General features: G+C 42.8%; 2 protein-coding genes across 2 annotated transcripts in view; one reads left to right on the top strand and one right to left on the bottom strand.

Moving 5' to 3' along the window:
* The window catches only part of EIF2B3 (eukaryotic translation initiation factor 2B subunit gamma), a 96,095-nt gene extending 86,642 nt beyond the window's left edge, over positions 1 to 9,453 (bottom strand). Inside the window, exons 1-2 of the mRNA XM_007530981.3 lie at positions 9,318 to 9,453; positions 2,165 to 2,321 (exon numbers count right to left, since the gene is read on the bottom strand). Of these exons, the coding sequence (XP_007531043.1) occupies positions 2,165 to 2,312 (148 nt within the window). The 5' untranslated portion in view covers positions 2,313 to 2,321; positions 9,318 to 9,453. The remainder of the gene's footprint in view (positions 1 to 2,164; positions 2,322 to 9,317) is intronic.
* LOC107522939 (large ribosomal subunit protein uL16-like) overlaps positions 1 to 16,896 on the top strand; it is a 205,193-nt gene that overhangs the window by 153,154 nt on the left and 35,143 nt on the right. The window lies entirely within an intron of this gene.

The following is a 16,896-nucleotide window of genomic DNA, read 5'->3' as shown; positions in this document are numbered from 1 at the left end:
AGATTCATAGTGTGGACACTGAGCCCCAGCTAACTCTGGTGGCAATAAAAAAAAAATAAAAGGGAAAAAAATGAGTTTAGCTTTGTCAACCTTGAGTTTAAGTCATCCTATAGTGACAGCAAATCAGAGTATCTGAAAAGAAGTAATGTCAGACCTGGGACCTAGTCTTTTTTTTTTTTTTTTTAATTTTTTTATTAATTTTATTTTTGAGAGAGATGAAGACACACACACACACCAGAACACTGCTCAGCTCTGGCTTATGGTGGGGCAGGGGATTGAACCTGGGATTTAGGAGCCTCAAGCATGAGAGTCTATTTGCATAACCATTATGCTGTCTCCCCCGCCCTTGGGACCTAGTCTTGTCACTGTTTATTTCACTATGAAAATTGCCTTCCATGCTTGCTTGGTAGCACATACTGGGATGAGAACTGCCTTCATGAGAGATCCATGAACATGTCTATGCAGTAATTTATATGACTTCAATATTAAGAGACATGTTTTAGAAGATGTCATTTTTAGACATGTCATTTAAGTATGACTTTAATCTTTATAAATTTAATAAGTCCTGTTTTATTTCCAAAAATGTTCCCCTGCAAAAAAAAAAGTATTTTTTTAAAGATTTATTTATTCATTAACACAAGAGAGAGAGAACCAGAACATCATCCTGGCACATGTGATAACAGAGACAGAACTCAGGACTTATATTTTATTATCTTTATTCATTGGATATAGAGCCAGAAATTGAGAGGAAAGGGGAAGATAGAGAGGGAGAAATAGACATTTACAGCCCTGCTTCACTGCTTGTGAAGCTTCCCCCCTGCAGTTGGGTACTAGGGGCTTGAACCATGGTCCTTGCGCATTGTTGAATGTGCATTCAACCTTGTGCACCATCACGCAGCCCCAGGACTTATGTTTTTAGGTCTCATGCCAACTCCCAGTCACTCAAAAATATGTTTATCTTGGTGAAAGTTCTGAGTGTTTAAAAGGAATGTGTCTCGGGAGTCAGGTGGTAGTGCAGCGGCTTAAGTGCAGGTGGCACAAAGCACAAGGACCAGCGTAAGGATCCCAGTTCGAGCCCCCGGATCCCCACCTGCAGGGGAGTCGCTTCACAGATGGTGAAGCAGGTCTGCAGGTGTCTTTCTCTTCTCTCTGTCTTCCCATCCTCTCTCCATTTCTCTCTGTCCTGTCCAACAATGAATAACATCAACAATGGCAATAATAATAACCACAATGAGGCTACAACAAGGGCAACAAAAGGGGGAAAAGATGGCCTCCAGGAACGGTGGATTCATAGTGCAGGCACCGAGCCCAGCAATAACCCCGGAGGAAAATAAAAATACTATGCTTATCATAACTCTTTAAATATTTTTATTTATTATTGGGTAGAGACAGAGAGAAATTGAGAGGGGAAGGGCAGATAGAGAGAGACAGAGAGACACCTGCATCCCTGCAGCCCTACTTCACACTTGCCCCTGCATGTGGGGATCAAAGTCTTGAACCTGGGTCTTTGTATACTGCAGTATTAGTGCTTAACCAGGTGTGCCACCACCTGGCCTCCCTGGTCATAATTATCTCTACATGTATTGTTACTTCTGTACAGAATGCTTCCATCACACTGGTCAATTTATTAACCTATATTTTTAAGATTCACCTCAAGAGCAAGCTACTCTGTGAAATCCTTTCTGATTTCTTCAGGCAGAAAAAGGTCTCTCCTCTGTATTCCCAAGCATTGATAATGTACCTGTTATAAGTATCATACCATATAGAATAATTTACATGTTTCTCTCCATGAGACTTCAAAGGTTCCAGAAATTAAGGCCTGAGTAATCTTTCCATTTCTGTACCCCCATGTTTAATATGGAACCTGACACAGAGTTTCTCAATAAGTACTGACTAGAAGGCACTTGGCCTCCCATTGTGTTCTTTCTGATACCCTACCCTACAAGGGTCACCTTGAATCACTGTGGAAAACCAGTGCTATTTCCTCAGCCTTTTTACCTATAGTTAATAGAGGACTTTATGTACCTAACTTAAAGAGGTCTGTCTCTAGTCAATACTGAGTCCTCGTCTTCTTTCATTCCTGATTTACCTTCATAAATCTGATAATTCACAGGGATCAAACACTCTAAAAGTTTTATGAGTGCATCTCATTACCACAACTAACCTTCAAATCCAACACGCTCAAGCAGGTTCAGTGGATACCAAATTAAAGGTTTGTTTCCAACTGGAAGCAAAGGTTTGGGAATGCTAGAAGTTAGGTCTGTCATCCGAGATCCCCCTCCAACTGCCATCACTACTGCTTGAAATTCCATTTTTGCAAACTGCAAGCACAAAGAAGAAAACAGTTAGCAGAAGAAAAAAAAAAGCAACAAAAACAATCAAAGTGCCCACAGTATTACTGATACTTCCAAATAAGTAGAATAAGGAAGATTCTTGTGGCCTAGGAGGTCATGCAGTTGCTAAACCCACTGGACTTAAAAGTGTAAGGCCTTAAATTCAGTCCCTGACACTGCATATGAAAGAGCGATTTTCTAATTTCTTCTCTCAAAAGAAGGAAGGAAATGAAGGCTCTTTAGCTATAGTATAAATACTTTCTTTATTGGGGCTGGGCTGTGGTGCACCAGGTTAAGTGCATATCATACGGAGCACCAAGGACCCACTCAAGGATCCCGGTTCCAGCCCCGGATGCCAATCCACGGGGCGGGGGGGGGGGGGTGTCACTTCACAAGCGGTGATGCAGGGTTGCAGGTCCTTCTCTCTCCCTATCTTGCCCTCCTCCTCTCTCAACTTCTCTGTCTTACCCAATAAAATGGAAAAAAATGGCGGCCTGGAACAGTGGATTTGTACTGCTATCATGGACCCCAGTGATAACCCCGGAGGCAAATAAATAAATAAATAAATAAATATTATCTTTATGATATTCATCAATATATATTCTCAGCCTCAGTCTGGGGAGGGGTATAGGATAGAGGAAAGATGGATTTTTTTTTTTTTACTTTTACTTATTTATTATTGGATAAAGACAGAGAGAAATTGACAGAGAGAAATTGAGAGGGGAGGGGGTAAGAGAGAGAGAGAAAAAGACAGAGAGACACCTGCTTCACCACTCATGAAGCTTCTCCCCTGCAGGTGGGGACCAGGGGCTTGAACCTGGGTCCTTGCACACTGTAATGTGAGTGCTTAACTAGGTCTGCTACCACCTGGTCCCAAAAGATGGATTTTTTTTTTATTGTTTTTTATTTGTGATTAACAGTGGTTTATAAAATTGTATGGAATGTTTCTTTTTAAATTGACTCTTGTCCTTTAGATTCATATTGTTGAGAAAAAAAAACTCAGTAAATTACAAAGGACATCATTAGTGCTGTGAATATATCTAGGATGCAGTTGGCATATAATGAAATATGTAAGTTTTAGAAAAGACAGACAAGGGTCAGGGTAGATAGCATAATGGTTACGCAAACAGACTCTCATACTACAAGGTCCCAGGTCCAATCCCTGTACTACCATAAGCCAGACCTGAGCAGTGCTCTGGTAAAAAAACAGACTGACTTACTGGGCACCAAAGTAAAAACCCTGGGTTGAGGATGCAGGTGGATGTTCGGCTTCACAGGGTGGGGGATGGGATGGGACACAGTCTTTTGGTGGTGGGAATGGTGTTTATGTACACTCCTAATAATTTGTAGTCACATAAATCACTATTTAATTAATATGAGAAGGGAAAAATTGATTGAATGTCTCAAACTTTTTAATGCACAGACAATAGGCTGAGTCTTCCATATGTTGACTCTCTTAAAAGCTTAGATCAGAGAGAACAGAAGCAACTGGTGACACAGCTATATACAAATAATGTCAAAGGACATAAATTATGGTGTTGTGTATGATACAGCAAATCCTAATAAAGGGATTTTTCAAAGTTAACCCAATGGCCAAATAATGTGATTATAGCAATAACTATCTATTGCCTTCTTCAACCCTAAGACAGCAGGATCCTCCCACCTCCCCTATAGAGCCTAAATTTCCCCAGTCCTGGAACCTCTAAGGTGGAACTCACTTTCCTGCATGCTTCTCTCAATTCATACCAAATGATATTGTATCTGCTGATCCCAATCTAATCAACGGAACGTGTACCACCTCAGTATGCTTCACTTCAGACTGTGTCCAGAGACGTCAGACATGGAATGTCAACCCTTCAGCCTCATTACTCAGGTGAGACCTTTCCTTTCATAGGATTCTCTAATTCCATTCCAGGTGGTTCACTTCCTAACAAAGTCCCAAAACCTAGATATAGACCAGGTTCCATGAGAGTGGGCATATGTTCACATGTATCCATAAGTTAGGGCAAAATATACCTGAAAGCAAAAGTACACAATAGTCTGCATTGAGTCAGTATGAAGTTCATAATGAAAGTGTCTACTTAGACTTAGATACCCTCCTCACCTACTTCCTATTATAGTTCTCTCACTCACTCCAAAGCTAACCTTATCAAAGCAAGGACTGCAAAATCTGAATAAGGGCAAGAGACTGGCATACTTTAATGATGACTCTTTAGTCACTATCAGGCTACCCCATCAGCTGGGGCCCTAGTCGGGGAGTCCTGAGATTCCCTAACAGACGTGATAGGCCTACACCTGGAATACATTCCTCTCTCCATTGTTACAGGTCATCTCTATCAGGAACAACAAAACACACCCCTCTGTGGATCCCCATAGGACCTTGCCTTGTTGGATCAACAACGGTAGAGAATGTTCCATCCTCTGAAGGGAGGATGGACAACATACTCTATGCTACACCTGAGGAAGATGGTTCCTGATATTGGCCAGTTTGGAATGTTCCTACTCATGACCACAGAATGTGAGCTCAGATCTACAGGGATGCAGAGGTCACATAGGCTGCTAAGCTGAATATGGGCCCCAGATCACATCAAATCGATGGGGTCTACAGTCAACAATATTTATACCCCTTTCCCATATTAGGGAGCTACTCTTTTCCCTGATCCAGCTTTCTGGTCCTTTTTCCAGCCATGACATCATCTCCCCAAACAATAATTTGGATCCACCTGCATATCAGATGTCAGGCTCGGGGGAAAAAAACACTAGTATAGCCACAGGCCCTTTGGAATATAAGTAAAATATGCCTACTAGCTATCTACAAAACAGAGACCCCACCACCACCAACTCTGCACTACTCTGCTGACCAGACTTCCCTGGGCAGAGGACCCCATCATCTGCACTACTCCAGCCTTTAGGTTCATGATTAGTCAACAACTTGTTTGGCTTTATATGCTAACTCTCTTTTCAGCCACCAGGTTCCAGATGCTAGCATGATGCTGACCAGACTTCCCTGGGCAAAGGACGCCATCAATGTGTCCTGGAGCTCCGAATCCCCAGAATCCTGCCCCACTAGGGAAAGAGTGGCAGGCTGGGAGTATGGATTGACCTGTCAACGCCCATGTTCAGCAAGGAAGCAATTACAGAAGCTAGACCTTCCACCTTCTGAATCCCACAATGACCTTGGGACCATACTCCCAGAGGGTTAAAGAATAGGAAAGCTATCAAGGGAGGGGAGGGGATACGGACTTCTGGTGGTGGGAACTGTGTGGAGTTGTACCCCCCTCTTATCCTATGGTTTTGTCAGTGTTTCCTTTTTATAAATATAATAATTAAAAAAAAAAACAGACTGGACAGAGGGTAGATAGCATAATGGTTATGCAAACAGACTCTCATGCCTGAGGCTCCAAAGTCCCAGGTTCAATCCCCTGCATCACCATAAGTCAGAGCTGAATAATGCTCTGGTAAAAAAAAACAAAAACAGACTGACATAACTGTACATATATTTGCAGACATCACTTGCAGAAAAAAAAAAACCTAACTAAGTCCTTTTTTCCAGTTGAAGGTAATAAATGAACCTGTTTGACAATCAAAAAGAATCTCTTTAGATCAACTACCACAGAATAGATGCGGAGTAAGGTCATAAATTCATACTGAATTAAAATAAAAACTTCTACAATAAATGATAAAACTTTTAAATACAAATGTAAAATGCAGTGATTAGAAGAATATTGTTTTATTATTTATTGGATAGAGACAGAGAGAAATGGAGAAGGAAGAAAAGACAGAGAGGGAGAGAGAAGAGAACTGCAGCACTGCTCGATGGCTAGCAAAGCTTTCCCCCTGCAGGTGGGGACTGGGTGTTTGAACCCAGGTCCCTGAGCATTGTAATTTGTGTGATCAACAGGGCTGCCACCACCCAGTTCTTGGAAGATTATATTTAACACCAAACTGGCAAAGAATGTTGTTCTTTTACCATAGTGATGTTCATCCTTGGGTCCCTCACATCAATATCTAAACTGCAACATTCATAACCAGTATATCAAGGAACAAACTGAAGGCTCTCATGGGAAATTTGAAACTGAAAAATAAGGTAATTCTGACTCCAGAAAGCACTGCCTCAGATTAGAATTTAACTTCAAGAACAGAATATTCACCACAGAAGAGATCCAAAAGGCCGAGAAACACATGAAAAAATGTTCCAAGTCTCTGATTGTCAGATAAATGCAAATAAAAACAACAATGAGATACCACTTCACTCCTGTAAGAATGTCATACATCAGAAAAGGTAACAGCAGCAAATGTTGGAGAGGGTGTGGGGTCAAAGAAACCCTCCTAGGAGTCGGGCGGTAGCTCAGCGGGTTAAGTGCTTGTGGAACAAAGCACAAGGACATGCATAAGGATCCCGGTTCAAGCCCCCGGCTCCCCACCCGCAGGGCAGTCACTTCACAAGCGGTGAAGCAAGTCTGCAGGTGTCTATCTCTCCCCCTCTGTCTTCCCCTCCTCTCTCCATTTCTCTCTGTCCTATCCAACAATGCCAACATCAACAACAATAATAACTACAACAATAAAACAAGGGCAACAAATGGGAAAATAAATAATAATTTTTTTTTTTTTTAAAAAAGGAGCCCTCCTGCACTGCTGTTGGGAATGTAAATTGGTCCAACCTCTGTGGAGAACAGTCTGGAGAACTCTCAGAAGGCTAGAAATGGACCTACCCTATGATCCTGCAATTCCCCTCCTGGGGATATACACTAAGGAACCCAACACTCCATCCAAAAAGATCTGTGTACACATATGTTCTTAGCAGCACAATTTGTTATAGCCATAACCTGAAAGCAACCCAGGTGTCCAACAACAGATGAGTGGCTGAGCAAGTTGTGGTATATATATATATATATATATATATATATATATATATATATATATATATATATATGAATACTACTCAGCTATTAAAAATGGTGACCACCATTTTCAGCTGATCTTGGATGGAGGTTGAAGAAATCATGTTAAGTGAAATAAATCAGAAACAGAAGGATGAATATGGGATGATCTCACTCTCAGACAGAAGTTGAAAAACAAGATCAGAAGAGAAAACATAAGTAGAACCTGAACTGGAATTGGGGTACTGCACCAAAGTAAAAGACTCTGGGGTGGGTGGGTGGAGAGAATACAGATCCAAGAAGGATGACAGAGGACCTAGTGGGGGGTTGTATTGTTATATGGGAAACTGGGGAATGTTATGCATGTACAAACTATTGTATTTACTATAGAATGTAAAGCATTAATTCCCCAATAAAGAAATTTTTTAAAAAATGACAAAAAAAAAACATTAGCTAAAACTTGCACCCAAAACCAGATTTTAAAAAAAAGAAAAAATAATTTAACTTCAGGGAGTCGGGTGGTAGCGCGGCGGGTTAAGCGCATGTGGGGCGAAATGCAAGGACCAGAGTAAAGATCGTAGTTCGAGCCCCCAGCTCCCCAACTGCAGGGGAGTCGCTTCATAGGTGGTGAAGCAGGTTTGCAGGTGTCTTTCTCTCCCCCTCTCTGTCTTCCCCTCTTCTCTCCATTTCTCTCTGTCCTAACAACGACAACATCAATAACAACAATAATACTACAACAATAAAATAAAAAAACAAGGGAAACAAAAGAAAAATAAATAAATAAAAGAATTTAACTTCAATCTGGTGCTATAATAATATTCCCATATCTGATGTCATCAGAACACTCCCTAAGAGTCAAAAGACCTAAGTTTAGGTTAGATTCTGCCAGATGCAGGTGATATGATCAAGTACTTAACATTTAAAATTCTTAGCATCCTCAGTTCCTAAAGGGGAGTCTGTATGGTTAAGATCATACAGCATACTGCCTAGCTTTTAAAATCTATTATTTTTTATAGAGATAGAAATTGACAGGGAAGGGGGAGATAAGAGAGGGAGAGACACCTGCAGCACTGCTTCACTGTTCCTGAAGTTTCCCCACTATGTGTATGTTAAGACCATACAGCAGACTGCCTAATTCTACTATGCATTAGCTATGTGAACCAGGACAAAACACAAAACTTTCCTGTGCTTGGAATTTATTTTTATTTTTTGCCACTAGGCTTATTATCGGGGCTCAATGCCTGCATGAGAACTTTACCACTCAGGGGCTGGGGTAGGGGGGAAAGGTAGCAATATGTGTGCTCTACGGGGTGCACCACCACTCGGCCCCTTTCCATTATTTTTTAAAATGAGGCTAACGATAGTTTCCATTTCACAGCAGTGTTGTGGAAAACGTGGGTTCGTCATATAAAGTCCAAAAAATACTGTTAATCCCATGACAAGCACTGCTTATACTTATATAAACGTCTTTGACATTATTAGAGGTTACATCGTGGGAACCATGCTGTTGCTTAATTCTGGTCTCCGAATCGCTCCTCTGGCTTCCCAGGTTGCCATCTCTCGTTCTCAGTAACCACCTATTAAAATTTTTTAAGACCCAGTTCAAGAATTAAGTTGCCTAGAAAGACATCTCAAAGCCTTCTCAACCACACTGGCGGATGCTAGTCCTTTCCCCTTAGCCCTCCACTCTGCCGCGTACACACCACCTTTGCAGCCACCCCTGTCACACCTGCCTCCCTTGTTTCCTTCTCCCGCCGTAAAGTAGTGAAATAAGAGTCGGTGTCATCACCCGGTCTCTCATCCAGACCACCCTCTTTGTATTTCGCAGTCCTGCGCCCAACCCCCTGAAGCAGGCGGTCAATGAAGGAGGGGCTGCAGAGAACTGCGGGCTCGGTCTCCACCTGTTGCTCAAGATGGCTGGCCCCGATTCTCGCCCCCGAACTAGCTTCGAGTTCGGACACTCGGCTCGGCGGCCGGATCCGGCAGGGACTCAAACTGGAGGCTCTGGATTCTGCACTCCCCGCCGCCCCCTCAGGCCCTCCCAGGCAGCTCCAGGAGCCCGCTTCCCTCGGGTGCCCAGGCAGCGTGGAGGCGGCGGCTTTACCTCCGCTGTGAAGGGGCTGCTAGGCGGCCGGCAGCAGACAGGCACGCAGGCGACTCCCCGACAAACCCAGGCGTGCGTGCAGGCGGCTCCCCGAGACCCGAAGGCGCAGGCGCACGCTGGCCGAGCAGATCGATGGAACTTCCTCGGAGAGGGAACGAGTACCGAGCGATAGATGACAAAGGGAACGCGCGCCGCAGGGCGGAGGAACGGAGGAGGAGCGTCTAGTTCATTCACAAATCACCGGCGCTCCCAGAGTGACCTTTCAGTACAGGGAGCCGAAGACGCTGAACAGAACAAACCATCTCTTCCTCCAGATAATTCGTATTCCAGGACGTGACCCCAACTCCCGCTCTGTAAAAACAAACAGACAAGACACTGGGAACTGGCACTTTTAGTTAACCAATGGAGAAGAAAAAAAAAATCACCAGGGTGGGGGTAGATAGCTTAATGGTTATGCAAAGAGGCTCTCATGCCTGAGGCTCCCAAAGTTCCAGGTTCAACCCCCCGCCCCACCATAAACCAGAGCTGAGCAGTGCTCTAGTTATTAAAAAAAGAGAGAAAAATTAAAAAATCACGAAATATTCTTGCAAACCAGGGATTGTCCGAATTTTTTTTTTTTTTTTACCAGAGCACCATCAGCTCTGGTTTATGGTGGTGCTGGGGGACTGAAGCTGGGACTTCGAAGTCTCAGGCAAGACAACCTCTTTGCATAACCATTATGCCATCTACTCCCCCCTCCTTTCGTTCTCTTTCTTTCTTTCTTTCTTTCTTTCTTTCTTTCTTTCTTTTCTTTCAGTGTTTTTGGAAGCTGCATGGTGTCGACTTGGTTGCATGCAGAAATGAGCTGGAGCCTGGGTTCCACCCATCAGGGAAACTTCACCAGCAGTGAAGCAGTGCTGTAGGTCTCTCTCTTTATCCCCCCCTTGCCTCTCAAATTCTCGCTATAAAAAAATAATAAATTTAAGGGAGTCGGGCAGTAGCACAGAGGCGTTAAGCGCAAGGGCTAGCGTAAGGATCCCGGTTCGAGCCTCTGGCTCCCCAATTGCAGGGAAGTCGCTTCACAGGTGGTGAAGCAGGTCTGCAGGAGTCTTTCTCTCTCCCTCTCTGTCTTCCCCTCCTCTCTCCATTTCTCTCTGTCCTATCCAACAATGATAACAACAATAATAGTATAGCAACAATAAAAAGACAAGGGCAACAAAAGGGAAAATAAATAAATAAAATTTAAAAAATAATAATAAATTTAAGGGAGTCTGGTGGTAGCACAGCGGGTTAAGCGCACGTGGCTGAAGCACAAGGAGCAGCGTAAGGACCCGGCTCCCCCACCTTCAGGGGAGTCGCTTCACAATCAGTGAAGCAGGTCTGCAGGTGTCTTCCTCTCCCCCTCTCTGTCTTCCCCTCCTCTCTTCATTTCTCTCAGTCCTATCTAACAATAATGACACCAATAACAACAACAATAATAACTACGACAATAAAAAACAAGGGCAAAAAAAGGGAAATAAATATTAAAAACAGCAATAATAAATTCAAAAAGTAAGAGTATTTTTATTTTATAGAAACAGGAATTGAGCGGGGACAGGAAGGACACCTGAAGCCCTACCTCACTGTTCATTAAACTCCACACACCCCTGTGGAGACCTGGTGCTTGAACTTAGGTCTTTGTACAAAATGTGTGCTCTACTGGGGGTGGTACCACCAGATCCCTGCCCATACTTTATAAGTTTATGAAATCTAGATGAGCATTCAATGTCTGTGTTCTGAACCAGACTATTATTGTATGAAAAGCACTTTTAGCCACCAAAACAGTGAGAGGTTGGAGTGTTTGGAAAATAGGACCCTCTGAGGGCCTGGGTGGTAGCTCACCTGCTTGAGCGCAAATGTCACACAGCTCAAAGGTTCTAGCCTCCTGTCCCCATCTGCAAGGGGAAAGCTTCACAAGCAAAGAAGTATCTCTTTGCCTCTCTCCCAACCTCCCCCTTCCCTGTTGATTTCTGGCTATCTCTCTCAAATAGAGATAATACAAAAAAAAAAAAAAAAAAGAGAGAGAGAGAGAGGAAATTTAAAAAAGGACCCTCTGAGAAGGTGACACTGGACAACAGTGAATCAGACTGTTTCTTGGGTGACAGCCATTCAAAAAGACTAGATAGCAAGTACAAAGACTGAAAAGAGACTACAGTTCAAGTATTAGCACTCCTGCAGGTTGGGAGCTGGGGGCTCAAACCAGCATCCTTACACTGTTCCTTGCAATTCGCATCAGGTGACCCTGGGTCCATACTCCCAGAGGGATAGAGAATGGGAAAGCTATCAGCGGAGGGAATGGGATATGGAGATCGGGCGGTGGGAATTGTGTGGAGTTGTACCCCTCCTATCCTATGGTTTTGTTAATGTCTCCTTTCTTAAATAAAAAACAAAACATTTGCTGCTGTTACCTTTTCTGATGTATGACATTCTCATAGGAGTGAAGTGGTATCTCATTGTTGTCTTTATTTGCATTTCTCTGACAATCAGAGATTTGGAGCATTTTTTCATGTGTTTCTCAGACTTTTGGATCTCTTCTGTGGTGAATAGTCTGTCCAAGTCCTCCCCCCATTTTTGGATGGGGTTATTTGTTGTCTTGTTGTTGAGTCTGGCAAGCTCTTTATATATGTTGGTTATTAAACTCTTATCTGATGTATGGCATGTAAAGATCTTGTCCCATTCTGTGAGGGGTCTCTTGGTTTGGGTAGTGGTTTCTTTTGCTGTACAGAAGCTTTTTAATTTGATGTAGTCCCATAGGTTTATACTTGCCTTAGTCTTCTTTGTAATTGGATTCATTTCATTGAAGATGTCTTTAAAATTTATGCGGAAAAGAGTTCTGCCAATATTTTCCTCTAAGTATCTGATAGTTTGTGGTCTAACATCCAAGTCCTTGATCCACTTGGAATTTACTTTTGTATTTGGTGAAATACAGTGGTTCAGTTTCATTCTTCTGCATGTTTCAACCCATTGTTTCCAACACCATTTGTTGGAGAGACTCTGCTTTCCCCATTTAATAGTCTGAGCCCCTTTGTCAAAGATTAGATGTCCATAGGTGTGGGGGCTCACTTCAGGGCTCTCAATTCTATTCCACTGGTCAGTGTGTCTATTCATGTTCCAGTACCAAGCAGTTTTGATGACAACCACCCTATAATACAGTTGGAAATCTGGGAGTGTGATGCCTCCGGTTCTGTTCTTTTTTCTCAAGATTGTTTTGGCAATTCTAGGTCTTTTCTGGTTCCAGATAAACATTTGTAGCATTTGTTCTGTTCTCCTAAAAAATGTGCTTGGGATCTTGATGGGGATAGCAGCAAATTCTGGAGAGGTTGTGGGGTCAAAGAAACCCTCCTACACTGCTGGTGGGAATGTAAATTGGTCCAACCTCTGTGGAGAACAGTCTGGAGAACTCTCAGAAGGCTAGAAATGGACCTACCCTATGACCCTGCAATTCCTCTCCTGGGGATAGATCCTAAGGAACCCAACACATCCATCCAAAAAGATCTGTGTACACATATGTTCTTGGCAGCACAATTTGTAATAGCCAAAACCTGGAAGCAACCCAGGTGTTCAACACCAGATGAGTGGCTGAGTAAGTTGTGGTATATATACACAATGGAATACTACTCAGCTGTAAAAAATGGTGACTTCACCGTTTTCAGCCGATCTTGGATGGACCTTGAAAAATTCATGTTAAGTGAAATAAGTCAGAAACAGAAGGATGAATATGGGATGATCTCACTCTCAGGCAGAAGTTGAAAAACAAGATCAGAAGAGAAAACACAAGTAGAACCTGAAATGGAATTGGTGTATCGCACCAAAGTAAAAGACTGGGGTGGGTGGGTGGGTGGGGAGAATACAGGTCCATGAAGGATGATAGAGGACCTAGTGGGGGTTGTATTGTTTTATGGGAAACTGGGGAATGTTATGCATGTACAAACTATTGTATTTACTATTGAATGTAAAACATTAATTCCCCAATAAAGAAATAAAAAAAAACTCCCCCCCTTTTTTTTTTTTGCTTCCAGGGTTATCACTGGGGCTAGTTACCTGCACTACCAATCCATTGCTCCTGGTGGCTTTTTTTTTTAATTGATAGAACAGAGATAAATGGGGGAGGCAGCTAGATGGTGAGAAAGATAAGACACTTGCAGACCTGCTTTACCACTTGAAAAGTGACACCCCCCCCCCCACCGCAGTTGGGGAGCCAGGGCTCAAACTGGATCCTTGGTCCTGTCCTAGTGTTTTTTTTAAAAAACTGTTTTATTTTTTATTTGATTTGATTTTTTTCCCTTGTTTAACATTGTTGTGGTTATTGATGTCGTTGTTGTTGGATAGGACAGAGAGAAATGGGGAGAGGAGGGGAAGACAGAGAGGAGGAGAGAAAGACACCTGCAGACCTGCTTCACCGCTTGTGCGATTCGCCATGTGCGCTTATCCTGCTGCACCACCACCCAACTCCCTAAAAATGGAAAGATCTGTGTCTTTGTAAGTTTTTCTTTTCTTTCTTTCTTTTCTTTTTTTTTTTTTTTTAAAGATTTTATTTATTTATGAGAAAGTTAGGAGGAGAGAGAAAGAACCAGACATCACTCTGGCACATATGCTGCCAGGGATCGAACTTGAGACCTCATGTTTGAGAGTCCAAAGCTTTACCACTGCACCACCTCCTGGACCACATGTCCTAGTGTTCTTTACTAGGTATGTTTAACCCAGTGCACCACCATCAGAATCTCCCCCTTTTTATCTTTAAAAAAAAGTAAATTTAGGGGTAGTTTGTCATACAGTAGATCCTGTATAAGGACAGTGGTCATTCTCACCCATACATTCCTGAAATTCCTTTTCTAGTTTTGAAAACTTCCTCTCTGCTCTCTGTCATCTTAAACCTTGAGTTCCTTTAGCTCCCTTCCAATTAGGAGTCTAATTTCTTCAATTAGGTCAAGAGATTTGCACTTTATTCAACAATATTTATGGCTACTCAATGTGTCAAGCAATGTCTTAAATGCTAGAGAAAGACAGGACTTGTTTCCCCAGGATGGTCAGCCAAAAACTAAATCCTTGGCTTAGGTCCCACTGAGAAGGAAGAGGAAGAAGAAAAGGCAGGAAAGGGAGGAAAAGAGAGGAGGAAAGGAGGGGAAATAGGATGGGAGAGCATAAGGAAGAAGAAAAGGAGGGGAAGGGGGAGTAGCTGGACAAGGAGGGGGAAAGGAGGAGGTAGAGGAAGGGGATAGGGTAGAAGGGTGAAGAGGAGAGGGAGGGGAGAGGGTGGGAAGGCTGAAGGCAAGGGAGATGATGGGGAGAGGGAAGCAGCAGCCGCTATCTTTACCCTGCTGCTCCTTCATTTTGGAATACTAGTGATGAGTTGGTGAATAATAATAAATACTATTACTATTTAATTGCTACTAGGCTTATTACTGGGTATTGATGCCTGCACAAAGAATCCACTACTCCTGGTTTGTTTGGTTTTTTTTTAGGACAGAAAAAAAGTTGAGAGGGGAGGGGAAGATAGAAAACTGCATACCACTCTTAAAATTTCCCTACTGCAGGTGGGGACTGGGGGCCTGAACTAGGGCACTTGAGTATGGTGATATGTGCACACTCAACCTGGTGTGCCACTGCCCAGCTCTGTGAAAAGTAGTAATAATTTTTATTTTTTAAAAAATGTTTTTAATATTTATTTTTTCCCCCTTTTGTTGCCCTTGTTTTATCGTTGTAGTTATTGTTGTTGTTGTTGCTGGATAGGAAAGATAGAAATGTAGAGAGGCTGGGAAGACTTTCCTTTAGCTGAGGATTGTTTCTGTTTAAACTTACTTTGAATGAGCCCCATAGGGCAGTGGTCCTCAAACTTTTGGTCTCCGGATATTTTTTTCCCCTCAATTCTGGCTGGCAGAGGTGCAAGAGATTCAGGGGTGAAAGTCTTTCTGAATAACATGCTATCTACCCTTAATTGGGCTCTCTGGGATCTTGACACACTGAAAGATTAATAGGGACACAAATAACTTTTGTTTATATAGATTACTGCTTTAGCATTTACAGTATTAAAAATCCAAAAAGGGGCTGGGTGGTAGCAGACCTGGTTGAGCACATGTTACAATGCGCAAGGACCCAGGTTCGAGCTTCTGGTCCCCACCTGCAGGGGGAAAGCTTTGTGAGTGGTGAAGCAGGACTGCAGGTGTCTCTTTGTCTCTCCCTATCGCCCCCTCCTCTCTCAATTTCTATCTCTATCCAACAAATAAATAAAACAGATTTTAAAAAGGGAGCCCGGTTGCAGCAGGTTAAGCACACATGGCGCAAAGTGCAAGGACCGGCGTTAAGGATCCTGGTTCCAAACAGGTCTGCAGGTGTCTATCTTTCTCTCCCCCTCTCTTTCTTCCCCTCCTCTCTCCACTTCCTTTTGTCCAATCCAACAACAATGACAGCAATAACAATAATAATAACTACAACAACAATAAACAACAAGGGCAACAAAAGGGAAAAAATAGCCTCCAGGAACAGTGGATTTGTAGTGCAGGCAATGAGTCCCAGCAATAACCCTGGTGGCAAAAAAATATATAATAGTTAAAAAAAAAAGATATAACTAAAAAAAAAAAAAATCCAGAGACTTGAGACCATTAATTGGGATTGGGAGATAACTCACTTCCTAGAGTGACCTGGCACCACAAGGAAGCACCATTGGAAGGAGACAGGTGTTCCATGAAAGATGGTACCATACTGTTATGTCTCTCCCTCAACCCCCATTTCTCTTTTCTTCCTTAAAGACAAGGAACAAGGCCTGGGAAGGTAGCATAATGATTATGCAAAAAGACTGTCTTGCAAGAGATACCAAAGATCCAGGGATTCAATCCCTAGCAACACCATAAACCAGAGTTGAGCAGTGTACTGGGGGTAAAAATGCATGAAAAGTATCAATCAGCCTCTTAATGGTGATATCACACATGCATGTGACCCTTAGTTCACTTCCCCATCACAAGTAGTAGTAATAATAATAATAGCTAAAAAACTATAATAGACATTATACAGTAATATAAACATTTTGGAGCTGGTAAGATTAGCTCACAGGGATAGTGCCCTAACTCAGGTTCCAGCCCGGTCTTCACTACACTGGAAGAAGCTCTCAAGTTTAAAAAAGAAAAAAAAGGAAGAGGGTTAAGCGCACATGGTGCAAAGCACAAGGACCAGCATTAAGGATTCTGGTTCGAGTCCCCGGCTCCCCACCTGCAGGGAAGTTGCTTCACAGGCAGTTAAGCAGGTCTGCAGGTGTCTTTCTCTCCCCTTCTCTGTCTTCCCCTCCTCTCTCCATTTCTCTCTGTTCTAACAACGACGACGACATCAATAACAACAATAACTACAACAACAATAAAAAGACAACAAGGGCAACAACAGGGAAAATAAATAAATAAAAAATTTTTAAAAAGTGAAAAAAAAAGTACGGGGCAGGGCAGAAAGTAGTGTAGCAGACTAAGCGCACATGGTGCAAAGCACAAGGACCTGTATAAGGATCCGGGTTCAAACCCCCAGCTCCCCACCTGTGAGGGAGAGGCTTCACAGGCGGTGAAGCAGGTCTGCAGGTGTC

This window comes from Erinaceus europaeus, chromosome 13 (genome assembly GCF_950295315.1).
Source record: "Erinaceus europaeus chromosome 13, mEriEur2.1, whole genome shotgun sequence".
In the NCBI taxonomy this organism is placed as follows: Eukaryota; Metazoa; Chordata; class Mammalia; order Eulipotyphla; family Erinaceidae; genus Erinaceus; species Erinaceus europaeus.
This window is presented reverse-complemented; position numbering and strand designations above follow the sequence as displayed.